Source organism: Ranitomeya variabilis, chromosome 1 (genome assembly GCF_051348905.1).
Source record: "Ranitomeya variabilis isolate aRanVar5 chromosome 1, aRanVar5.hap1, whole genome shotgun sequence".
NCBI lineage: Eukaryota > Metazoa > Chordata > Amphibia > Anura > Dendrobatidae > Ranitomeya > Ranitomeya variabilis.
The window spans coordinates 1,000,430,039-1,000,457,346 of NC_135232.1; the positions used below are offsets into that span (position 1 = coordinate 1,000,430,039).

At 40.4% G+C, this 27,308-nt stretch overlaps 1 protein-coding gene across 1 annotated transcript in view; it reads left to right on the plus strand.

Moving 5' to 3' along the window:
- Positions 1-27,308, plus strand: part of GALNTL6 (polypeptide N-acetylgalactosaminyltransferase like 6) — a 2,887,171-nt gene that overhangs the window by 275 nt on the left and 2,859,588 nt on the right. The window contains exon 1 of the mRNA XM_077279504.1: positions 1-1,039. This exon is cut by the window's left edge and continues 275 nt beyond it. Within this exon, the coding sequence (XP_077135619.1) occupies positions 905-1,039 (135 nt within the window). The 5' untranslated portion in view covers positions 1-904. The remainder of the gene's footprint in view (positions 1,040-27,308) is intronic.

The window sequence follows — 27,308 nt, forward strand, 5'->3', positions numbered from 1 at the left end:
ACAGCACTAGATCCTCCTTGCACCACCTTCTGCTCCTCATCATCACCCTCCTCCCTTCCAGCTTCCTTCCAGCTCCCGGCTTGTTTATAGAGCAGAGTGGCACTGGGAGGGATTGTAACCACCGGTTTAGAGCTCATCCACGTGTTTTCCACCAGTGGGGACTGGAGTTCTCATCTAGGAGAGATGCTTGAGAAGTGCCTGCATGCTTCAGCATGAAATATCACAGATAGGATTGATTTGGAATATGGAAGATGTATGTTATCTATTCTGCTTGGATTTAGGGCACATCATGACCATCTGATGGTATACTGGGATATAGATGGATCAAGGAGTGAACCTGTATGGTTGTCTGTATCAGATGGGCTTGGAGTGACAGCCTTTAATACTCATGAATAATCTGGCACTTCACCTGGGGCTGCTGAACTGGACTCTTTCTGAGGATTCATTGTGTGTCCCATCCAGGTGTAGTCACTTGGCTTGTCTCTGTCTTGTGCAAACATTCCACAAAAACAATGAATTGTAAGTAACAAGGAATTATTCAGCCAAACTTTCTTTTCTACAAGACACACATGCACTTTGTGGTTCTTCAATACATTGACTTCCTTGGATGGTCACTACTAGTGGTGCTACTGTGGTGGCAGACATTGGTCCCTTAACACCACTAAGCGATTGATTATTGATTACCAGAAATTCTTACTGTCTTGATAACACTTGGGATTTGTTTATTCATCACCAGAAATTGTGGATTTCGATGAACTAGTTGGTATCTCAAGTTTAGATCATCCTCTGAAACTACTGTGAAACTTTCAGTAGTGGAGCACCTTCCTTCTCTAAATTATTGAAGATCTCTGTGGATTACGGTACTCAACGCTTTCTCAGTACTTGACTACTAGAATTTACTGCCATGAAGAGGAAACAGAAGAGGTTCATTCAGATGGCTTTGCTATTTACAGCAGCTTTGATTTTTCTGCCCAATATTGGCCTTTGGTCTTTGTATAAGGAAAAGCAGCTCACAAAGTCTACAGATGGAGGAGATCAGGTAGGAAACATCAGGCATGAAGAACTTGAGAGAAGTGTGCATTGCTCTGCTGGACAGATACTATAGATTGTCTAAGGTCTCTCATTATTCACCTGCAATGAGCCATTTAAAATAATTGATTTTCTCTGCAGTTGATGGGGTTAACTGATAGGCTTGATATACAGTGAGATTAAAGCTAATCTTGTTACTATCGGATTTTTTACAGAAGTGTAACACACAATGAATGGTATATGGGTCAAACAGATTAAAGTGAAACCTTTAATTAGCAAGCTAACAGTTTGCATTGCAGTTCTGTGCACCCGGTGATATATTTCCTACCAATAGTATAGCACAGTCAGATGCCATGTGTGGAGCTGCTTCTACTTCTGATGATCGGTAGTATCCTGCACTCCATCAGTTGTTTGTTAATTTCTTAGTGCTTAGCGGCATCTGTAGATTCCTTGTGTATGAAGCATAGGACATTCTCAGACTGTATTCATTAGCATCAATGGTTTAGTATCCTGTTCCACTTACAGAACCTATTATTTTGCTGGTCCTATCGGTATATTAATCTAATATTTAATGTAACTTATTTTGTCAATATTTTGTGTTTGCATTGACAATAACAGAAAATTTGATGGACACCAAGTTGGTATTTGGAGCCGTGTGATTCATTTAAATGGCATGTTCTGACTTTTAAGAAAAGTTTGCAGCCAGCAGGGAGATGTATTGTGGAAGAGCAGGCGGTTTTATTCTTTTATTTTGTGGAGCGGTTGATTCATCTACTGTAAGAATAATAATAATTGGGAATCCTGATTTGTTTTACATTTACTTCTGTTGACAGCTGCTGACTAATGTGCTTCATTCCTGTCCACATTCATTTCCCATTTTTAGATGTTATTTGTTCAACTTATGAAACTGGAGAAGGATATAATGGGATATATTAAATATGTATCTGTTCTGGACAAATCAAGGATTCACACACGGGCCTGTTAAATATTGATAACACTTTTCATTATTTTGCCAACTTGAAACCACAGAACTAAAGTTATGTGGCTTTAGCGGTGCTGCTAGTAACCTTCATGACACACTGCTGGTAAACATAGGCTTAGCTTGTGGTGCACATGTACCCCATGGACCCAGCTGATTACATTAATATTCCACTGTAACAGATTTTACAGATTTGTTTGTTAAGCCAACAGTGAATAAAATAATACAGAACTCATAACTCAACCAGACAAATCATACAGTCAGCTAGGTCCTTTAAGGATACACTGATGATGCACAATAGTAGCCTCCAATGCAAGTAATTGCCACCGAGTGCAAAGTCACTGACTCTTGGTATTAGACATTATCTCAAAGGTGTAAGATGTCATATTATGTATGATGTGGGATATAAAGTATTCATCTGAATGTAGATTCTACCATAGTAGATGTTTATTCTGGTTTTGACTTATGTTCCTTATGATGGGTCATTAATTGTATGGAGATCTCAGATAAATGGCTCTCCCTATACATAACACATCCCGATTCATGGTGCCACTTCTGTCGTTAACATGTCTGTATACAAGTGTATAAAGTGAAGTTTCAAGGTTTAATCTGATATGATGTTCAAAGACTCGAAAAGACCACTTCACTGATTTCTTTTCTATTTTCCCATGTCTTTGGTAGTAACATACACACTGTGCCATCTTCTCCTGGTATCAGCCCCGCACCTGTGCGACCTAACATCCTCTGTCCCCTGCCCATTAACTGTGCGGAGTTGTGGATACAATTGCCATGTAAGTCTATAGGACTCAGAACAAAACTTTATGAATTCCGATAGACTTACATTGAGGAAATACAAAAAGTGACCTCCTCTCCACAGAGCAACCACTATGTGTTTCAGCAGGTCACAAATGTGGTGACCCACTGCCAGAACGGACCGAACCAAGGCTGATACCAAGAGAAGATGTCGGCTGGTGAGTGCTCTAATTACACTCATATATGATACCTAAGCACATGGAAAAATGAAAAAAAAAAAAAAAAACCTGGAATACCGGAATGATCCTATAAAAATTATTCTCCAACCTTTGTCTCAAAAAAAGGAAAAAACACAGGTAATATGAATTGCCTACATCATGAACAAGACAAATATACCCTAATAATAGAGATATCTAGATATTATCAAAGAAATGTCTGCATTGACTGCAGGCACCTTCCAGAAAGTAGTGTTCAGAACCTCTACAGAATGACGTAAATCATTCTAATGAGTCATCTTTCTATGGAGGCTTAAAGGGCATCAACCATGTTGACCATGTTTTAGGTGTCTTCTTAACCAATGAAGACAAGCCAACATGAACAACTACAGCCAGTAAGCAGCTCCTCACACTCCCTCCCAGGACAAAGCTACAGATATCAAGTTTATACCAGAAGTTCTGCATGTAAATAGTATGGTCCTCTGCTGATGGGTCTACATCATCCATGTTATAAGAAATTCTAAGGTCAAGTAAGGGAACTCATTCTTATTTCCTATCATGTTGTGTTGCATTTGACATCCGTACAGCTACGGTGGACTTGGCAGGAATCATTATTAGGCCTCATTCATACATTCGCGAGTATCATATGTGTTTTCTCTTTGTTTTTAATGAATAGAATACATGTGACATATAATCATTGGGGTTATTCAGATATCTATTTGTCCAAAAAAACAGCTACCATTTTTTATCCAAGTCATGGATCGAAATTACTCATACAAGTCTATGGTTCCTTAACAATCATGTTGGCGTCCGTGTAGTCTGCATCCTCTCCATGATTAGTATGGTAATGGAGAAGATTTGCAGTTTGTTTTTCATATGTGAAGAATCAATTATGAAACTCTGATGTTAAAAAATGAAACACTGACTAAACAGTGATGAAACGCTGATCAAAAAGACTGATAAACAATGGTCAAGAAAAATCATGAGGCCTCTGCTTGTAATGGAATCTCTTGATAATACTTGATTATATGATGTTTCTAAAGTAATTCTCTCTAAATACTAATTGTCTACTAACAAGTTTCTAGGGTCTGATCTAATATTAATGAGTCCATAGATTGAAGCTTGTAGACTGGCTTAATGAGTGCTCTGGTTAAGGATGTGCCTACACCTCAGTGAGCCCTATAGGGCAATGTTAGAAGGGCCTAAATGGCAGCAGCGTAACCATCACTCTTCCCTTGTCAATAATGGTATAAAAGTGTAGTGTCATATGTTATAAAACATATTTAGCACTAGAAAGAAATAAAGGTTAACAAATGTGTCATTCCCTTCAATACTAATTCATTTTTATTCTAAATGGGTCCTCCTGGACCTTTGGGACCAATAGCGGCTGCTACTGCAAAGCAGTGAATTTAATGGATTAACAAATTATGCTCATTAGCAGTTATTTTGATTAAAGGGGATTTCCACTTGAAGAAACGTAGACACCAATGGGTTTATATACATAGCATAACAAAAAGAACAGGTAGTCAGCCTCCCCAGATCCAGTGCCGGCTCCCCATCGCTGCACCAATTTCAATGTTTTGGCTTGGCAGAACTGGTAAATGGTGCATATGAACTCAACATTGGCTGCAGCAGTAACATATATCACATCAACGCTGCAGCCAATTATTGAACTCAGCAGGCACTGCCAATGTAGACAAAATGAAATGACAAATTCAGCGATTGGCTGCAGAGATGATGTGATCTGTCACCTCTACAGCCAAAATATTAAAGGGAATCTTTCAGTATGATCGACTCTCCTAAGCCATCTGTACAGGCACATAGGTCATAAGAAGCTGAATAAAACAATATCTTGATATTTGCTATCTGATGTCTTATTCCAGGCAATCCATGTTTTTTGTAATATGTAAGATTTTGTAATAAAATATATTTGAGACACTGATCTCCCTGAGAATCTGCCTCCAGAGCGTATTGTAAATGAAAGGGCCATTACCAGAGTGAGACCAGTAACGACTGAGAGCTCGCCAGATCTACACGTCTCACACTGGTAACAGCCTTTTATTTACAATAATCTCTGGAGGCAGATTCTCTGAGAAATCAATGTCCGGCCTTTAGATCTTAACAGCTCATTTACATATTAAAAAAAAAACAAAAACATGGATTTCTCTGAAATAATACTTCAGGCTGCAAATATATACAGATGGCTTCGGAAGGGAGATCCCACTGCCAGATGCCCTTAACAACAGGAGGTGGCTATGAACCCAGGAAGGGTTAGTATCTGCTCTATTATGGATATAAAAGTGATTGTAAAAACCTCTAAGAAATCGATTTCAGGAGCATCACAGCCGAAAGAGTTAAAACAAACACTAATGTGAGTTATCCCACAGCTGTATGTATGTGCAGGATAGGGAATATTTGGCAAGTTCACAGCGTACGTCTGTACATTGTGCAGGGTGCAGTGATCCCCATGTACGTTGTATATGAGAACTTACCTTTATATCCTTCATATACATTTATTCTGCATTTTTATGCTCATTGCTCTATGATGAGTTCGGAACCACAGCACTAATTCTGGGATTACCGAGTTCTGTGTGGATTTCGTGCCCCTGTATTATTCCGTTTTACAAAGGCTCAGGAATAACTTTGATATTTGCCTTTCACACTTCTTTTTCTAACTAAACAGAGCTGTGAAGGCCAAAGAGCGCAGATTTGTGGTTTTCTGAACCTGTACAGACTACAGATCAAATCGGACTGCTTAATATAACCTTTTAAAGAGTGTGTGTTCCTTTAGCTATATATTTTTCACATATCACAGAGACCTGTCAGCGGATAGCATCTGCGGGGGCGATATGGGATCCCATCAATCTCAATATCCTCCCATTAATGTGAATGGAGGCAGCACCAGCATAACTTAGAGATATGGAGCCCCGAGTCCCTGCTCATAGACAGCTCCTGCTTACTCCATGATTCCGATCTGTCTCAGCGCCAGATCCAACGCAAAATACACATCATGGCTATCTACTGTGCATTTCCTCTGAACGATCTGTTTCTTGTAATTACGAGCATTTCTATGAAGGAGAATAATGGCCTTTTCCGAATCAACCAGGTTGATCATGTAGAAGTATTGGCTACAAACACGAGCTGAAATTCAACCAGCAATTATGTCCCCGGGGCCCAGTTACAGCCGGAGATATACATCACTGTTTAAGGTTAATATGTTAAGCCTCAAGTCCCCGGCCCTAAGGAGTTCTGGGCTACTATTACTCTAAATCACGTTTTATGTTATAGGTGAATATTTAACCCTGTATTCTCTAGTAGCTAAATGTAGATTATGACAGTTCACTATAAAATGTGCTAATATTACAGGTCCAGGAATGTTTCAGGGCAAATAAACCCAAATTCATATGGCACAACTCACTCCATATACAAAGTGCATGTCATCTGAGGATTCTTTAATCTGTTACTTCCCAGTGTAGAAAGAATATGGTCTGAGGCAATCTGTTAATGAAAATCTGGCTTTGTCCTAATATGATTGCTCATATTGAAATAACTTGATATGGAAGCAGGAGCTTTGCCAAACCTCTGTGACCACCCTCAGCGTTCAGGTCGGAAAGATGGCATCACCCTGATTTCCTAGAATCTGGAAAGGCAAATATTACCATTGCTACAATCACGGTGACAGATGTGATGTAGCAATGTGTGTATTCAGAACAGTGTTAGCTAAGAAATAACCCAAAATGTGTTGTTTTTAAAAAAACAGAAGAAACATTACACTGAGCTCGATATCCCCAGATGGAGAGTTGTGCATTTGGTGCACAGGTCCATGTACAGATCAGATGCATTGTATGAATCCTACAAATAACTCAAGGAGCAAACAGTCCAAAACTCATGTGAGTAAAATATAGAAAACTTTTTTATTCTCTCAATATAAACATACATTAGTAGACAGACTAAAAAAGACAAGGTACATCCAGAACTCATGTGTGAAGGACAGACAACACTGAGGTGTCAGGATAGGGTTAACCTGCACAATATCACCCCCCAGATCTATTAACAAAAGGTTTTTTTTAAAGGTGCATAGTGCAGATCAAAATGCAGTGGAGAGTAAGCTAGTTATTCCAAATACGAGTATTTCTAAGGCACTAATATGTACATAACCAAGGGGAACATCCTATAAAGAAATGCAAGTGTTACCCATAGGCCCCCCAAGGAAGCCCACGCGAAACGCGCGTCGGGGGCTGCAATTAGGACACACACTGACAGAGACCAATGTGTAAGACCTGCATAGGTCTGAATATATAGATTCGAGGCCTTATGTACATGTTGTTTACTTTAGTCATAAGGGGAATTGTATATATATATATATATATATACAGTATATATATATATATATATATATATATATATATATACTGTATATATATATATATATATATATATATATATATATATATATATATATATATACATATGGAGCACTTTTCTATGTAAAGATCCCAAGGGTGTCACCAAAGCACCTCTCAAATTAAAAAAATGCATTTTAATGTTTCTGCTTAATGTCAGACCCTTTTACAAGCAATGCATATGTCTGTGTATACAGTGTATGTATATACATATATATACAGGGGTTGGACAAAATAATGGAAACACCTAACATTTTGGCATCATAATCTTTGAACATGTTATAAACATACAAACTGTGACATATGGTAATGTTTTGTAGTTGATTATTTGTGTTATGTGATATGTGTTTGTAAATTAACTGTTTGTTTTGCATAATTGTAAGAACATTGATGAGAACCTGATACCAATGGCAGACCTCTCGGATTTCCAAAGAGGCCAAATTGTTGGTGCTCGTATGGCAGGCGCTAGTGTAACAGAAAGTGCCTGAATGCTTGGTGTGTCAAGAGGTACTGTCTCCAAAGTAATGACTGCATTTGAAAGAGAAGGAAAAACGTCCGCAGCAAAGCACAGGTCCGGCTGAAAGTCAAAGTTGACTGAGAGAGACCGTCAGACTCTAAAGCGAATTGTGAGAGAGGATTGCAAGACCACGGCTACGAAAATCACTGCTGAGCTCAATGAACACCTACAGAACCCAATTTCCATGAAAACTGTTCGTCGGGAGCTGCTCAAATCTGGATTCCACGGAGGAGCGGCAATTAGAAAACCGCTGCTCTCAATGACAAATGTTTCCAAGCGTTTAGAGTGGTGTAGAAACCTCCAGAATTGGTCCCTTGAGCAGTGGAAACATGTGATATTCTCAGAGGAATCATTGTTTACCCTATTTCCGACCTCTGGCCGAGTGTACGTGTGTAGACAGCCGAAAGAAGCATTCCATCCAGACTGCCTTCTCCCAACCGTAAAACATGGTGGAGGTTCTGTGATGATCTGGGGTGCTATTTCGTGGAGATCCGCTGGGCCAATGATATCCGTTCATGGGAGAATTAGCAGCCGAGATTATTTAGGCATTTTGGGCGACCAAGTGCATCCAATGGTTCAAGCACTGTTCCCGGAGGGGAACGCCATCTTTCAGGAAGATAATGCACCAATTCATACAGCTAGAATCGTTAAAGCATGGCACGAGGAACATTCTAATAAAGTTATGCATCTCATCTGGCCCCCACAATCCCCAGACCTCAACATTATTGAGCATTTATGGTCGATTTTAGAGATTCAAGTTAGACGTCGATTTCCGCAGCCATCATCGCTCAAAGAACTGGAGGGTGTTTTAACTGCAGAATGGGCTAAAATTCCTTTGGAAACAATTCACACCTTGTATGAATCCATACCTCGGAGAATTGAGGTTGTAATCACCGCAAAAGGTGGACTTACACCATATTAAACTAACTTTCGTTGATGTTTCCAGGTGTTTCCATTATTTTGTCCAACCTCTGTAAATGTAACAAATACGTATTGAACACATCACTCATTTTCTAAGTGAATTTATCGCTGAAAGTGCTGTTGCAAAGGTTTGACACTGCTCAATAGTTTTACCCATCATGAGATGCTTGTGTGGCACCTTGGTAATGAGACACCTTTTTATATGCCATTAGCTGATATTTCTCACTAAGTGGCAGGATTACTTTCTAATTGATCTATTTCAGCTGGTGTCTTGAATATGGCTTTTTGCATCTCTCATTATTCAAGTGTTAAATACTTTTTCCCTGTGTCATTTCTCATTATGACACATAACTAGGGACGAGCGGATCCAAGGATGTTCGGGTTCATTGGTTTCGACAGAACTTTCATCCAAAGTTTGGTTTGGGTACCAGAACTCTACAAAATTGAACCTGAACCCCATAGAAGTCAATGGGGATCAAGACATTGGTGTTGTAGAAGGCTGTAAAATGGCTGCAGTAAGGGCAAGGGGGCTGCCAAAGGAAGCACAGTACCCCCACATAATATCTCTGTCTCTCTCCCCATCCGAACTCCAGGAGAAGTCAGTGTTAGGAATTCAGCACCGGACACCCATGTACGAACCCCAAACTTTACAGTTCAGGTTCGCTCATATCTACACATAACTTAATTTATGGACATCTATGGTTTGATTTCTTTGCCTGTGTGGATAGGATGGGTTGTTACTGACATCTGGTGAGAATTTCATGTCAATAGCACCTTTAGAAATATATGTACTTAGAAAACTGGTGCCTTGTTCAATACTTATTTTGCCTGCTGTTTATACACACTATGTACAATAGGCTATAACTAGAGATGAGCAATTTTTTTTAAATTCTAATTCGACAATTCAGACAAATCTTCCTAGGAAATTCAATTCATGTGAAATCTTTTTGCTACAGATCAAAAATACTTCAGTGCATTAAACTGCCCCCAAAAAGTGTATATGACGCTAGTCTCTTTCCCTCACACACTAATCTTCAGTGCTGTATTGTTACACACATGATCTTTAGGCTACATTCACATTTTGGGGGCAGGTTGTGTTTTTTTTCTAGAACCACTTATGCTGAATTTGTTGAAAATTCCTGTAAAAGAATCCAGCATGGTCACACGCGAACATAGCCAAACAATTTTTTCAGTGTTTTATGGCTTTTCCATCTGTCTCTATGAATAATGTGTAAACTGTGACGTTCTCTCACTATCCAGATTCACACTAAAATGGCTGCTGCATTTCCTGCTTCTGCTTTTGTACAGTCTATGATTGTCTCTTTAGATTTTCTGTGCTGCACTATGTGATGTAGTAGCTGCAAAGACTATGGGGACACTGCTCCCAAAGTCATTCTGTGTCTGATGCAATATTGTGCACTATAGAAAGTTGATTGCATCAAATCAATTCTCTCATCGCTGGTTATAATGTGTACAAAAAAAGCAAATGGCGACTTCTGATTACCACTTCTTTCCACATTTTCTCTTTTTTTGCTATGGGTTTCGGCGCTGAGTCCACATCTTTCCTGGCACATGTCAGCTGTTTTGAACATCTGACATGTGCCTCTAACAGCCGCGGGTGAAATCGCGATCCACCCACGGCTATTAACCTCTTAAATTCTGCTGTCAGTATTTGAAAGCGGCACTTAACACGCGGTTTCGGCAAACTTGCCAAAAATCCCGCCCATCAGTGACGCTGTCACGTTTTCGTGGGTCATCAATGGATTGGCATGACAACCAGAGGTCTCCAGCAGACGTCTATGGTTGTCACTGCCAGATTGCTATGAGCGCTGTCCGGTGGTCGGCGCTCATAGCAAGTGAGCAATTCTGCTACATACAGCTACATACAGGCGATCTGATCATCGCATGTATGTAGTAGAGCTGATCAGGTTATGGAGATTATTGAGACATGCCAAAAGTAAAAAAAAAATTGTTTTAAATATTAAAGAAATAAAAAAAATATAAAAGTTCAAATCACCCTCCTTTGACCCCTTTCAAAATAAAACAATAAAAAAACAAACATACACATATTTAATATTGCCACGTTCAGAATCACTCAATCTATCAAGCTATAAAAAGAATTAATCTGATCAGTAAACGGCATAACGAAAAAAAAAGAAACAAATGACAGAATTACGTTCTTTTGGTTCCTACAACATTGCATTAAATGCAATAATGGGCGATCAAAAGATGATATCCACACTAAAATAGTATCATTAAAAACATTAGCTCAGCATAAAGTACCCCCTCACCCAACCCGAGATCACGAAAAGTGGAGACGCCACGGGTCTCGGAAAATGACGCAAATTTTTTATTAACAAACTTTGGATTCTTTTTTCACCACTTATATAAAAAAGAACCTAGACATGTTTGGACTCTATGAACTCATAATGACCTGGAAAATCATAATGGCAGGTCAGTTGTAGCATTTAGTGAACATGGTAAAAAAAATCCCCCAAAAAGTTGTGGAACTGCACTTTTTTTTGCAATTTCACCACACTTGGTTTTTTTTTCCCGCTTTTGAGTACACAATATGGTAAAACCAATGGTGTCGTTCAAAAGTACAACTTGTCCTGCAAAAAATAAGCCCTCACAGGGTCATATTGATGGAAAATTATAAAGGTTATGGCTCTGGGGAAAAGGGGAGCGAAAACAGAAGAGCAAAAACGAAAAAGGGCTCCGTCATGAAGGGGTTAATAGGTTGAATCAATAATATTTACATACATTTCATCGATACATTTATGATATATTTGAAACAATAATATTCACCCCCAAATATATGGTTCTAGCAGAATAAAGTAGGTTTTATGTGAGCACGCTCTCGGTGATTTGCAGGGAAATATCAATATTCCCTGTCACAGAACAAGGTTGGACTGTCATGACATCCTAAACCAGTGGACGCCACTGTGCCATCTACCAGAGCACATAATATCGGGAGGGCTGCGCCATTAGTCTGCAGACAGGCAGTAAATCAATGAAATATATGTCTGTACTGTGTAAGGCTAAGTTCACATAAGCACTGAACTTATCCGAGCCGTCATGTCTGCAGATTGTGGACGTGCCTGGCTGAGTGTGCGGCTCCGTAGTCTGCGTACTGGTATATGCAGGAGATGTTTCCTAGTTACATACACCGGTCTCATTTGTAAACTGGACGAGACAAGCACATGCTGCTTTTTTTGCACGAGATGTGAGGCATGTGTAGGAAATCGTCCATTGGCATCAGCACACAGGCTACACATGGTCCTAGTCCTCTCCATGTGCAGACTATTGTACACAGACCTCAAATAAATCACTCTTGTGAACGTACATGAGCAGCTTTTCTCTTGCTCTCGACCTTTCTCTGAAACAGATGAGATCACAGAAAGCATACATTATAGCATAAACCCCGTAAAAATAGTTTTATAATTTTCTGATGTGAATCATGACATGATTGGCTGCCAGGGTGATCACGTGATGAGGATCGGAACCAATAGGTTGAGGATACGTCACCAAGTCTAGAGAATGTTAAAGGAATCTGTCACCAGGCTTTGCGATGTAATCTTGGAATAGCATGATCTAGGGGCTGAGACCCTTATTCCAGTGATGTGACACTTGTTGGGCTGTGTGGTGCTGGTTTCAATCAAATCAGTGTTTTATCAGCAGGAGATTATCACTACCAGACTAGGTGTGTCAGTCCTTCAAGCCATCTCCTCTGTGTGACCTCACTCCCCCCAACATGGATTAACACTTTCTGGCAATGTACAATGTACACAGTAAGCTGCCAATCAGTGTTGTTGTCGGTGTTATACTGGGCTCAGTATTCAGAGCACTGTTAGCTCAGCAGGAGGGAAAGTTGTGATTGTATCAAAATGACAGCGAGTGGGCCAACAAGTGACACATCGCTGGAATCAGGGTCTCAGCACTTACATGATGCTGGTCTCAGATTATATGGGAAACACCTGGTGACAGAGTCTGTTTAATAGCATCAGAATGTAAGCATTTTGGGCTGGTGGGGAGAACTCAGAATAACAAGAAATGAAGGTAATGTAGATGTTTGTTCACATTGCTTAGTTCAGAAGTGGTAAAATCAACTGCTTCTTGTTTTTTTTCCCCTTACAGTTTTCATAACTTTTACTGAGCTCTTCCTGTGGTCACTGGGAATGGATAATAGCAGTTGGAAAGGACGTCAAATAATAAAAAATAATAAAATTTGTCCCTACACTATTAGAATCTGTGTAAAGTAATTTGGAGGTTGAAGTTTTGTTCCAAACATCAATATATTAGTGATAAAGGTCCAAGGGGCAGAAAAATATAAAATAAGGTTTGCATTGTTTGTGAGCTAGACCAGGGTCGGACATATCATTGCTGCAGCCTCACAGGGGCCTAAGAATTAAGGGGGCTCATTTCCATGTGGAATTGTGTATTATGAGGAGCGAGTGAACAGCAAAAGTCCCATATATTGTTCTTGCACAGACGTCCTACACTATCTGTGTCCGCCAGACAATATAGCTGACAGTATAATTATGCTTATTTATGGGGCCCATAATGAGATTATTTATATTTAATATCACTACAAATTCATCATAAAGTTAGCAAGTATCCATGTTCATGCATGAGGGGGTAGCTGCTGTGATTTCACTGATGTTATACAATATAGAAAAGAATATATAGCAATATGTTCAATAAGTATATTCCTAGAGAAATCTATGCCTTTCATTTTCCATGATAACGTACAGTATTAGGCAAATCTGATATGAAGGCTCTTGCATTGGAATGCTCAGTAGATGGCGCTGTGTCCTACACATCAGCTGCGGAGGAGTGGAGCCGCGTTATCACATTCCTGCTTCCCTTCTAAGTTACTGCACATCGGATATTTCTGTCCATCAAAAGCGCCATCGCATTTTTAATTATTTGATGATTTCTTTGTACATTTTATCGATCACATACATCTTTCTTATTCCATAGCGACACATTGTACGTTTGCCGCACTCACAGTCTGCAGTGATTTATTTACAGGTTCATCACCATTTGTAAAGTGTTTCACTTACAATTCTCTACATTCTCATCATACTCAATGGATTTTGCCATAACGTTTCATTTAGTTCCAGAGCTCAGAAAGTACTTGAAGGACTCTGTTTGCTACCTGTTATCTCGGAGACAGAAGCAGCCTCCCGCTGGGATGATTTCTGAGCATTTATTTCAGCCCCAGATCTTATCCTCTCACTCTTAACAGCTGACTAGTGAAATAGATGCTAAAATGACTGATACTTGCTCTGGTCAAATACAGCCGTGTCCGTCCTCTTCCTCTGAAGACATGCTTTTGTCATGGCGGACCTCCTCTGTCTGTGGATTCTCTTCCAGCTTCTCCACATTGTGTGATGGGAAAACATCACAGAGAACAAAAAGCTGGAATTATCCTTGGTAAATCATTATGCCTTATGCACTCTATTACATCCACTTTTGTGTTTTTAGTTATTGTTATAAGCCTTCAATACTTAGTTTCCAGTTTGCCATACTACAGGCTTCCATAGAAATTCCTCGTACTGTTATTCTATGAATGGCTTTGATTAATAATAAATTAAGGAAGATGTCTAACATTAAAGCTCAAAACGTTTCCCCCTCATAGTTCAGCACGATTCCCGTGTTCTTGTTTTAGTTTCTATATAGCATGAGGACCTGCAGTGTTTTACACTGGACATGGGGAAGGCAGTTACCATTGGTGCTGTGGTCTGTCCTCTGCTGGGCCCGGAGCAGGACCTGTCTGTGAGGCAATAATGGGCATAGCTCTGTCTCCCGTACAGAGAGCTCTGAGGGGACACGTGGCTATCCACACCGCACTACCTCTGCAGCATCATCCATTTGGTGTTTACATGATTCATATTTCCTACTTGCAGTAAGCAAAGATTCGTTTTTCCTGAGGAGACTTTTACCTCCACTTTCCCGAGCTGTGTTCTCCCCAGTAGGCCTCAATATCCAGCCTACTCTTACAAAGCCTTCATGTAATAGCATTCTTACCCTCTGCATCTTCTGCTTCATCCACAGCACTATGGGGCAGTTTCAGAGTAGGCATTTTAGCTATTTTTGGCTGGCTTCACATTTGCAGTTGTGTCCGCAGCGTTTCTGATGCATACTCCCTAGGTGTCATGATTTCATATCTTTTACATTGTAAATGCAGGTGCATGCGTTCGCCTGTGTTTGCTTATGCATGTGTATTTTCGCGGTGTGCAGCTGGGCGCGGCAAAGGCACCATGTTAGAATTTTTGTGGTGGCAAATTTCCGCCGCCATATGCATGCGGACACTTGCGGAAGGAGTGCGTCAAATAAACGCATTACAGTCTATGGGAACGCATAGGAACGCAAGGACATGCATTCGCTTGCGTTTACACAAGAGTCTATATACAGAAATCCCATGAGAAACGCCCATTGGGCATGGCTTGTGTCAAGGAAATTCTCCTGGAAAAATTTCCAAAATCAAACGCATGGGCATAAAGCATGCAAGTGCATGCAAAAGCACATGCAAAAGCATGCAAACGTTGCATTTTTTATCCATCATGCGTAAGTTGATGCGGATAAAAAACGCAGCATTATCATGCGTTTGCATGTGTTTTTCCATGCATTTGCGGTTGCGGACGAGACGCTGTGGACTCAACCGCAAATGTGAAGCTAGCCTTAGAAATATTCCATGTGAGCGTTCTAGCAGTATCCTGTGTGAGCACTTTAGCAGTATTCCCTGTGGATATTCTTGCAGTATCCCTTGTGGTTCTTCCTGCAGTATCCCCTGTTATTCTTGCAGTATCCCCTGTGAATATTTTTGCAGTATCCCCTGTGGATATTCTTGCAGTATCCTTTGTGGTTATTCCTGCAGTATTATTATTATTATTTTTATTATTATTATTTATTTATATAGCGCCATTAATTCCATGGTGCTGTACATGAGAAGGGGTTACATACAGAGGCATAGATATAATTTACAGTAAACACATTTACAATGACAGACTGGTACAGAGGGGAGAGGACCCTGTCCTTGCGGACTTACATTCTACGTACATATTCCCTATTATTCCTGCAGTATCCCCTGTGGCTAATCTTGCAATATCCCCTGTAGATATTCTTGCAGTATCCCCTTGGTTATTCTTGGGGTATCCCCTGTGGTTATTCTTGCAGTATCAGCTGTAGGCCTTTAAGCATTAGCCCTTGTTGGCTTTCTAGCAATATGCCCTGTGGACATTCTAGCAGTATTTCCTGTGAGCATTCTAGCAGCATCCATTGTAGACCTTCAAGCAGTATTCACTGTGGGCCTTCTAGCAGTATTCACTGTAGGCCTTCTAGCAGTATCCACTGTGGGCCTTCTAGCAGTATCCACTGTAGGTCTTCTAGCAGTATCCCTTGTTGGCTCTCTAGCAATATTCCCTGTGGACATTCTAGCATTCTTGCAGTATTCCCTGTAGGTATTCTAGCAGTATCCATTGTAGGCCTTCTAGCTGTATTCCCTGTAGGTATTCTAGCAGTATCACTTGTGGGCATTCTAGCAGTATCTGCTGTAGGCCTTCTAAGAGCACCAGCTGTAGGAATTCTAGCAGTATCCACTGTAGGCCTTCTAGCAGTATCCACTGTTGGCTTTCTAGGAATATTCCCTGTGGACATTCTAGCATTCTTGCAGTATTCCCTGTAGGTATTCTAGCAGTATCACTTGCGGGCATTCTAACAGTATCTGCTGTAGGCCTTCTAAGAGCACCAGCTGTAGGAATTCTAGCAGTATTGCTAGTTGGCATTCTAGCAGTATTCCATGTGGACATTTTAACATTCTAGCTGTAATTCCTGTGAGCATTTAAGCAGTATAAAACAATAGAAATCCAGCTCAATGAACTTCTTTCATGATTAAAGGTGCATAGCCACTCGAAACGCGTCAATGTCGCATGTCATGTAACTGTCTACACTGATGCTGTTTTACCCTCTGCTGAACACTTTTGGTGAATAATTAAAAAAATTTATTCACAAGTTCATTGAGCTAGATTTCTATTGTTTTTGATTGCTCTACACCTTGACACAGTGTTTCCTGTCCTCCTAGAACTTTAGGATGTCTATTACGGTGAGCTCGACTTTTCTTTATCTCTTTTAGCAGTAACCCTTGTTAGCTTTATAACAATATTCCCTGTGGACATTCTAGCAGTATTCCCTGTGGGAATTCTAGCAGTATTACCTTTTGAGCATTCCAGCAGTGTCCTCTTCTTCTTGTGTGCAGCCCAGCAGTATCCTGTGATCATTCTAGCAGTATTCCTTGAGGGCATTCTAGCACTACCCTCTGGGTGTAATCTAGCAGTATCCCCTTTGAGCATTATAACAGTATCCTGTGGACATTCTAGGGGTTCTCTCTGTAGGCATTCTAACAGTATTCCCTGTGAGAATTCTACCGGTATTCTCTATGGGCATCCTAGCCGTATTTCTGGGGGCATTTTAGCAGGATTTCCTGTGGGCAATCAGGGCTAAACCTTCATGTTTTCTTGCTTTTTAGCCTGATGAATAAAGATAATTTACTAATATTCTGCTGCCTTCTCACCAATCAAGGATCTCTGTTACAGTCACATGTCATATATCTAAAATATAATCATTCAAAATAATTATGCAACATGATATAAAATGGGAGGTGATGCATCATTTTACTTTTATGCTTTTAATATGTCACTGAGATAACAAATATATTGTACCTGTAAGGAGATGAGCAAGTGAGAAGATTCACACCGTTAATGTCTGCAAGCCAGCACTGTCATCTGCTGATCAAAGATGATAGGGGAAAAAAAGCAGAGAGATTTACACTAGCAGGCACTGAAGAGTGAAGTGCATGTTTCTTGAGGGAAGAGGTTGGAGGATGCACCAGATCAGGTGATAGCTGTAGTGTAGTTAGTAGGCTCAAAAGGGCAGTGAAGGGGAGGAATCTATGCCTGGGCCTGTAGCAGTACAGATGTGTGAGGCAGCAGAGTTGACTTAGAGCCACCATTGAGATTGACCAGTTTTGAGTGAAGGAACCAAGACACTAGATCCAAGTAAAGGAACTGAGATACCAAATCCGAATGAAGGAACCAAAAAAACATCCAAGTGAAGGAACTAATAGACCAGGTTGAGTAATGAACAAGGAGACCGAACTGAGAAACCAGAAGAAGAGGCGACAGGCCGGACCTGGGAGACCTAAGCCAAGTGAGCAGGGTCAGGGCCGAGAAAAGACCAGGCTGCAACAGAGGGACATTTGTGTGAGCCATCACTTCCAGTGTAAACTAAAGACACAAAGTGGAGGCTGAGGCTGTGCTTCAAGGAACGAAGGTGGTAAGCGGGGAGGGTGTGCCAAGTTACTCACCAATCTGGGACTTGCCGCCTAATCGGTAGCATTGTCGACCCCTGTTAGGGCCTGTGTGACATCTTGTGTAGCCTAGAGAGTGATGATGGTGATGGGCCCAATAGTAACAGTAACACCCTTTTCGTTAGAGTTTCAGGACTAAGACATCACTGACGATAACAGCTGTTTAAATGTAATAATAGAACGATAATGTGCAAGTGGCATTGTGTTAATATCTTGTTGATCTAAATAGAAGTGTTCTCCTCGTAACACAACTTGCTTCATATTCATTCATACATTATCCCCTGATAGTGTGCCCTAGGCAGCCCTTTCATTGTGTTAGTCAAATAAATAGTCGATGGTTTAAGTACCACTGTCTCCTCATTATCTGCGCTGTTGCATCCACGCACCTGTTAACATATGAACCATCCTTGGCAGAAACTAGCTTGCAGTCGCATCAATGATAAGCTCAACAATTGCTTTCAATAGAAATATTTTCTTCAATGCATTCCATCTTTGCTGGTGTCTCATATTGTATCATAATTCAGAGCATTAATGGCCGGGTGAATATAACTGATGAGGCATATACTGGGTGCTGAACCAAGAGGAGCTGCATACAGCAGTAGTAACGCCTCTTCTTATAACATATCTGTTCTTAGAAGTGTGGTGATTTCCCAGCTCATCTTTATATGATGGAAATAGTGGACTGAGCTTCTCTGATGATCTGGAAGATATAATTGTATCTGAAACGCAAAATTAGAAGATCAGTATAATTGTTAGAAAGAATGCAGTGCTATTACTTAGAGTTAAGGCCAGATTAGTGAGAGAGTATACAAAATTGCTTGTTTTAAGTCCAGAAAAAACTGAATGCAGTACGATTTCTGTTTATGTTGTCTCCATCCATACGGCACCTTTTTTTTTTTACATGAACAATTTAATACATAATTAAACAGTTTCCCATCGTTACAATGTAGCTGTGTAAAACATGGCATTCAGATAGTAACCAGTGTGAGATCCTCTTTTTATGCACTCCCATTCAGATGGTAACCTGTATGTGATGTGTTGTTTACACATAGATTTCGGATGCTAACCCAATTGTGATCTGTTTTTTACGCACTCATTGACTTATAGCGGGCGAGTCTAATTCAGAATACGGGTAAAAGTAGCGAATACTGCCATTTTTACATGCATACCATTGGTCTTTGTGTAATAATGCTCATGACAGCTATCACATTGACTTGTGTTGGTCAGTGTGCAGTCCGTATGCTATCAGTTTTGTATATGGATATTTAAAACGTTCATCTGAAAGAGCTCTAAAGTTATCTGAACCTGTCTATTTGTGTTTGCTGTACTCCTGACTTTATTCCAATAGAAGATACAGCAGGAGAGAAGAAATGAGCAATTGGAATTTAAAGGGAACCTGTCTTGTGGAAAAAAACACTATTGACTTGCAGATGTAGGTTTAATCTGGAGGTTAATAGTTCTGAACCTGCCTGGTGCTGGCACTGGAAGGACATTAATTTAATTCCTCCATGCAGCATCGCTGGTGCGGGTTCATACTCTGTGTATTGAGAGTTGACTGTATCCATGCCCCCAGCACTGACTGACAGCCAGCCCTCATGCTAAGTCTGCTGTCACTCAGCACCGGGGCGCAATTACCGCCTCTGTTTTTTATATATACTGAGTGGTGATTGAACCTCTATCAGTGCATCCACCAGTGACTGTACAACGAGGGCTGCCGGGAGGAATAACGTTAATTTCCTTCTGGCAGTGGGGCTCTAATTGTAGGCAGAATAGGGTTAATATGGAGGTTAATAGCATTTTTACACATGACAGGTTCCTTTTAAATGCTCAATCCTTGTGTAAGCAGGAGAAAAGTTCCCTAGCAGCTTTCTTCCCTTTCCCAGTTGAAGACACATGAATGGTCAATCAGTTTAGATGATGATTAATATTTATAAGACAATCAGAAGAGATAGCTGTTGGCCAAACAAGTATTTGTCCATCAACTACTTATACTCAATATAAAGCCATGATTCAACTGTATATTGTACATCCTTATTTGTCTCCCTTAGTTTCAAATGTTAAAGGGAGCCTGTCAGGTGATTCATGCAGCTCAAAGCACGGACTACACGAATCACAGCCTGGCTGCTCAATTGTAGCCAGGTATTTTATTCTCTGAAATGGTCTAGAATTTCACAGAAAATTTAGTTTGAAGATCTGGCCAGGGACCATAGCCAGAGACGAGACTAATCCAGAGCCACCCCCGATCAGCTCTTCCCAGCGATACTAGTGGTGATTTGTAGGTCTCTCCCTCTTGTGTACTCACCTGCAGTGGCATTGGGAAGAGCCATCCGGGGGTGGTGCTGGACTAGTTTTTTTTCCAGCTATGGTTCACAACTGGATCTCAAACGTATGTTTTCTCTGAAAAAGCATTTTAAAAAATTATATACATGGCTGCAATCATACAGCCAGACTGCGATTCATGCCATCCCTGTGAAACATGAGTAGCCTTTACAAAAAAAGACATATAACATGTTTCAAACATGGATATAAAAGTTTATTAAGTGTATGCCAAAAGGACAACGGGTAAATAAAATCCTAATAAAATAACTATAAACCAAATATAAGCAGAAAAATAAATGTTAATCTAACCATAAGGAGAATTTCTTCTTTCATTAAAAGCAAAGAACGCAATAACAGAGAAAAACAATAGTGTGTACAAAGCCGTAGCCAATTAAATATGTGAAGTCATGGTGAAAAAGCACAAGAAACTGTCAATTAAATTGCTATCATGTCCAATATGGGTAAGCAATATAAGAAAAGTCTGTCGACTATTGAAATGTAAAAAAAAGACAAAATAGCATAAATGGTTCAAGGTTAAATAAGCAAGTCACAAAAACAAGGCATGCTAAATGAATATGATGGGAACTCAAGACAAGAACTGCTCAAAGTAACTGACCTTTCTTTTACCTCTCAAAACTACAGAAGCCATTCAGCCAGGAGTACATTTACATAATCATGAAGTTCCGTGATATAGATTCACGACGTGTTGGTATTTCCATTTGGCTATTACATTTTGAAGCATTTTATTTTTCACACTGGAATAAGAACGTATACTTTTAATTTCCACCATATTTTTGCTACCGAGATCAAGGTGTCATTTACTTACATCGCAGTAAAATATACATTTTACAATAAAGTAACCTTAACCTCTGCAGTATCGAGAAGCTCTGTTCACACGTCTAAAATACAGTATGGAAAGCAGAGCAGGAGCCTACAAATTATCCTTTAATAGATTGCTTTCCTGAGCTGCAAACATGTCCTTGTTCTATAATTATAACCTTCAGCGCTTATGCTCCACGGTGACCTGTTCTATCTGCTGACTTTACTTCCATAAGGCAGGAGATATTGTTTAAGTTTCATACACTCATAAACTGTGAATGAATTATTTAATGCTGCAAATAAAAGTTTATATTTGAAAAGGGCAAATCACAAGTGGAAGTTATTAAAACTTAGCCATATGATAAAATACGAGTGGATGGATAGTACGACATCAGGTTCAGGAATAGTTGGCATTCTTCAAAAAAAAGTAGTGGTGGCCACGTCTCCCCCACATCTCGACTGGATAGAATCAACAAGATTCCTGAAGATTGAGGCCACCTTTAATTCCTTTCTTACCTGTTAGTCGACCAATGAATAATGCCAATGTTAATAGGTCCCAATAGTGTGTTTGTGTCAGAAAATTGGTTTTCTATTTATCACCAATAGTCCCAAAGAAGTGTGAGATACATAGAAAAAGGAATCAATGCATCTGTTTTGTGTCTAGTTTCAATCCAGACCTGGATCCACACTGTTGTTAATCCCACATTTCCAGTTCGGAGGCTGTCTCTAGCAGTACGGTTTATATTCCCCCAACATCAGCCCCTTTTGGAGATGGAGCTAAAAGTGGAGGCTGAAGCTGCTATGAGGAACATGTTGTGGTAGGACAGTAAGGGGTGGGCTTCTCCATTGAAATATTTTCACTGGCATCATCATTGATTCTTATTTCTTGGCAATGTCTTGAAATACAGGTATCTCTGAATGCAAGCAAAAGGGGAGCAGGAGCCACATATTCATAATCTCCATATGTAACTTCAAGTGAGACTCCCTCAAGGTTGAGTTTTCTAAACTAGGATATCCAGTGTTCCCTCAGTTCAAGCCCCTGGAACTCGGAATAGGATGTCAAACACAAATGTGTCCATCCTTATCCTTCGTTAAATTTCATTCACAACTTCAATTTCTCACAATACTGATACAAGAAAAATTATTGACAGGCTGTAATTTATTTCATAGTCACTAAGTGGACACACAGACACATTTGACATAGACATCTCATAACAGAATATCACAAAATCATGTTTTGGGGGCTGTTATTCTGCCCATAGTTTCCTGAATATGTTTAGCCAAGTGCATAATAAATGAAAAATGTTTCACAACCTGGAGTGCACTGTACCAAGCAGTGCACAGTTCTGTATGTTGCACCAATCAACATCAATGCAGAGAGCCATGCACAGGTACAGATCATAGACGGTAGATGGGTTACAGACAGAACAAGATCCCTGAATTTCTCTGAAACTCTCATTTATAAAACATTTTTTCATGGTACCTGGGCTGCGCCTGCGGAAATGAAGACTCCACGATGGTTGAAAATAGAGGATTTATTAACCATGTTTAGCACTGGAGAGCCTTGCACAAAATCAAATGTGTCTTGTGGATTCTCTTTTTCCGCAAGTGAAGCTCAGGTACCATGATCTCTCCACTAAAGTGAATTGCTATCTGGATGAATTTTTAATATAACCAAAGGAAGGGCCGGACAGCCCATCTGGCAATTCTGGGAAATGCCAGAAGGGCGTGTCTCGTCATGGGCTGCTCTGTCTGCTACGTTGTTAACAGAATCTGTGTTCTCAATACATCCATACCGTTAAGAGTTGTGACAGAGTACAAAGTCGCTGACTCACACCAGCAGGCCACGGGTATCATTAGAAATATTGGTCTTGTAGTAAATCTTGCTTTCCTCTATCCAGGATAATATTAGTAATATATCCCATCTGGTGCATGGAGAAGGGGACAACATGGGCCTGTGTGGTTTCAAATGCCAGGGCTGAATTTCAGCCCCAGTTCGTACCTGGCCAAAGGGCTGCAGCCATGGATTCTAAGGCTGTAGTTGGTGTTGTGTCCATACACAACCACCCTAGGTGAGCACTACCATCACTCTCACCTTCTCTCATTTCTATTGTGGTATTGCCATATTGTGTGCTTCTTTCGTAAGCAAACCTCAGACATTTATGGTGATGAACTTTACCAGTCCTATTTTCATTATTTTGGTAAAGAAAATGTGTGTTTCTCTAGCATAAAGAAAATATATTTGCCTTGAGTTCACATAGTAATTAAACTAGAGACCTCCAATAAAATTACTACAAGATCATTATTATAGTATATAGCAGCATAAAAGCAAACAATGTAAATCTATGCATCCTATTAACCAGTACAGTGCAAAATGATTGTTCTAAGAGCATGTTTACTAAGATCTGTAAAATAAGATAGTGCAGAAAGTTCTCCGTACAATGGTTTATGTTCGTGAAGACTGAAGAAAACAATGATTTGCTAAATATTGTAGAACGAGCCTGCACTGGATACATTTACTTGAGGTGTCAAGCTTTTTCACCATCTGATTTCCTGACATAACAGTATGCATGCTTGTTTAACACAACTGCTGCAGTCAGAGCCTTCTGTCCATGGCTGAGTGATTGAAAAATAACCACGTTATCACTTTCCACACCTGAAAAGCATTAGCTAGGTAAAACATTCATGTGCCAGTCACCTCACTAGGATGCATACATAAAATAAGCAATACAATGCTAAAGGCAAATATCTGAGGAACTCCAGCAGCGCACACATAGACCCCTGCTTGTCCCCCCTCTGAGCCTGTTTGATTTTACATGGCACAGCAAAACAAAACTCAGTACTGATTGTTCCATGACTGCACAATCTTTCATCTGCTGTGTCTCACCGGCTAAGAATTTCAGGCAGCAATATATGACTATGAGCTATCTCTCTTTCTATTTTTATTGAATATCAGTCTTATTAAGGCTTCATTCACACATCTCTGTTTAAACACGAATGTGAAAAAGTGGTATCAGTGTCATCAGTGTTGTGCATCAGTGTGCCTGTTTTTACCATCAGTGAGTCCGATTTTACCATCTGTGTGTTATCCATATGTTCAATTTTACCATCAGCCTGCCATCCGTGTGTGATTTCACCATCAGCGTGTCATCCGTGTGTCCGAATTTATCATCAGCATGTCATCCAAAGTCCGATGTTTACCATCAGTGTGTCATCAATGCGTGCAATTTTATCATCAGCGTGTCTTACGTGTGCCCTATTTTATCATCAGTGTGTCATCTGTGTGTCCATTTTTACCATCAGTGTGTCAACCGTGTGTCGGAATTTATCATCAGCTTGTCATCCAAGTGTCCGATTTTACCATCAGTGTGTCATCCGTGTCTCCATTTTTACCATCAGTATGTCATCCAAGTGTCAAAATTTACCATCCGTGTTTCATCCATGTGTCCGACTTTACCATCAATGTGTCATCAGTGTGTCCCACTTTGCCATCAGTGTGTCATTCGTGTGTCCATTTTTGTCATCCATGTGTCTGATTTTTACCATCAGTCATCAGTGTTTTTCATGGATGGGTAATGGAAGAAATACTCCTTTGAACAATAATGTTTACACACAGAAAGATAGATCTATAGATACAGCTACAGATAGATAGATGGATAGATCTATCGATAGATGATAGATAGATGATAGATAGATAGATAGATAGATAGATAGATAATAGATAGATAGATAGATAGATAGATAATATCAAGCCCGATGTTTTGTAATAAACATAATAAAATGGTACATAAAGAGTTAAATAAAGACACACACACACACACACAAAATCTGTGTTAGGCCGGGGTCACACTTGAGAGAAACTCGCACGAGTCTCGCACCTCAATACCCGGCACTGTTGCCAGCACTCGGGACCATAGCATTCAGCTACATAGAAATACATGCAGCCGCATGCTCAAGTACCAAGTGCTGGCGGTAGTGCCGAGTATTGATACGAAAGACTCGTGCGAGTTTCTCGCAAGTGTGACCCCGGCCTTAAACGCAATATCTGTTTAATTTAAAAAAAAATGAAAAAAAAAATGCCGTGGGCTCCCATGCAATTTTCTGCACCAGAGAGGGAAAGCCAGCGACTGAGGGCTGATGTTTATAGCTGGGATCTTCCCAGGCTATGAATCTCAACCCGCAGCTGTACATTTAGCCTTTACTGGCTATTAAAATTTTATAAAATGACATGGGGTCCCCCTGTAATTAATAGTCAGAAAAGGTTTACAGACAGCTGTGGGCTGATATTCATAGCCTAGGAAGGGACCATGGATATTGCCCCCCGGCTACAAACACCAGCACACAACCGCTCCAGAAATGGCGCATCTCTAAGATGTGCAAATTCCATCTCTTAACCTCTCTTTTCCCATTGCCCTGTAGTGGTGGCATATGGGATAATAGTTGGGGGTTGATGCCACCTTTGAATTGTAAGGTGACATCAAGCCAACTTAATAATGGTGAGGCGTCAATAAGATACCTATCCATTGCTAATCCTATAGTTGTGAAAGGGTTAAATAAAGACACAGCCCGAAAAAAGTATTTTAATGAAATAAAATACAACACACTTTTGCCATCTTTATTGTTCTGCCAATCCATGCAACACCCTCAATCTCCTGAAAAAAAATTAAAATAACAAACCAACACAAATGCTCCCTGGTCCGATGCAGTCCATTTATTAACGAGTGTCCCACTATGATCTCCCCTAAAGAGCTGTCACATCAACAGATGTGACACTTCCTGCTGACTTCAACTCAAAAATATTGCACAAATCCGTTCATTCCTCAACCAAGAATCTGCAAAAACCCTAGTCCATGCCCTCATCATCTCTCGCCTTGACTACTGCAACCTCCTGCTCTGTGGCCTCCCCTCGAACACTCTCGCACCCCTTCAATCTATTCTAAACTCTGCTGCCCGACTAATCCACCTGTCCCCCCACTATTCTCTGGCCTCTCCCCTCTTTAAATCCCTTCACTGGCTCCCCATTGCCCAGAGACTCCAGTACAAAACCCTAACCATGACGTACAAAGCCATCCACAACCTGTCTCCTCCTTACAACTGTGACCTCATCTCCCGGTACTTTCCTACACGCAACCTCCGATCCTCACAAGATCTCCTTCTCTACTCCCCTCTTATCTCCTCTTCCCACAATCGTATACAAGATTTCTCTCGCGTATCACCCCTACTCTGGAACCCTCTACCACAACACATCAGACTCTCGCCCACCATCGAAACCTTCAAAAAGAATCTGAAGACCCACCTCTTCTGACAAGCCTACAACCTGCAGTAACCACCGATCAACCAACCGCTGCATGACCAGCTCTATCCTCGCCTACTGTATTCTCACCCATCCCTTGTAGATTGTGAGCCTTCGCGGGCAGGGTCCTCTCTCCTCCTGTACCAGTTATGACTTGTATTGTTTAAGATTATTGTACTTGTTTTTATTATGTATACCCCTCCTCACTTGTAAAGCGCCATGGAATAAATGGCGCTATAACAATAAATAATAATAATAATAATAATAATAATGTGACCACTCTATAGACCTCCAGTGACACACAGACAGGAGAACATGGCTCCTGCAGTGTTATCACTGAAGAGGTTACCTGAGTTCATGTTCTCACTTTATGGCAACGCTGCATGAGAATTTTCCCACACAGCAGTGCCGCAAGTGACAGTATGAACTGTACTGAACTCGCAGCAGCGGAGTGATACAGTGCAGAGGATTACCTCCTCTCGCTGTATCACCTGAGCCCCTGGAGAGCGGTCACATCTGCCGATGTGACAGCTCTCCACGGGAAATCATCATGGGACACTCATTATTACATGGTTTACATTGGATCAGGGAGTATACTGTTGGTTTTTTATTTTATTTTTGTTACAGGTGATCAAGGCCTTTGGGGACTAGGTGATTGGTATTTACAGTATCTCTTTGTGTATATGTGTG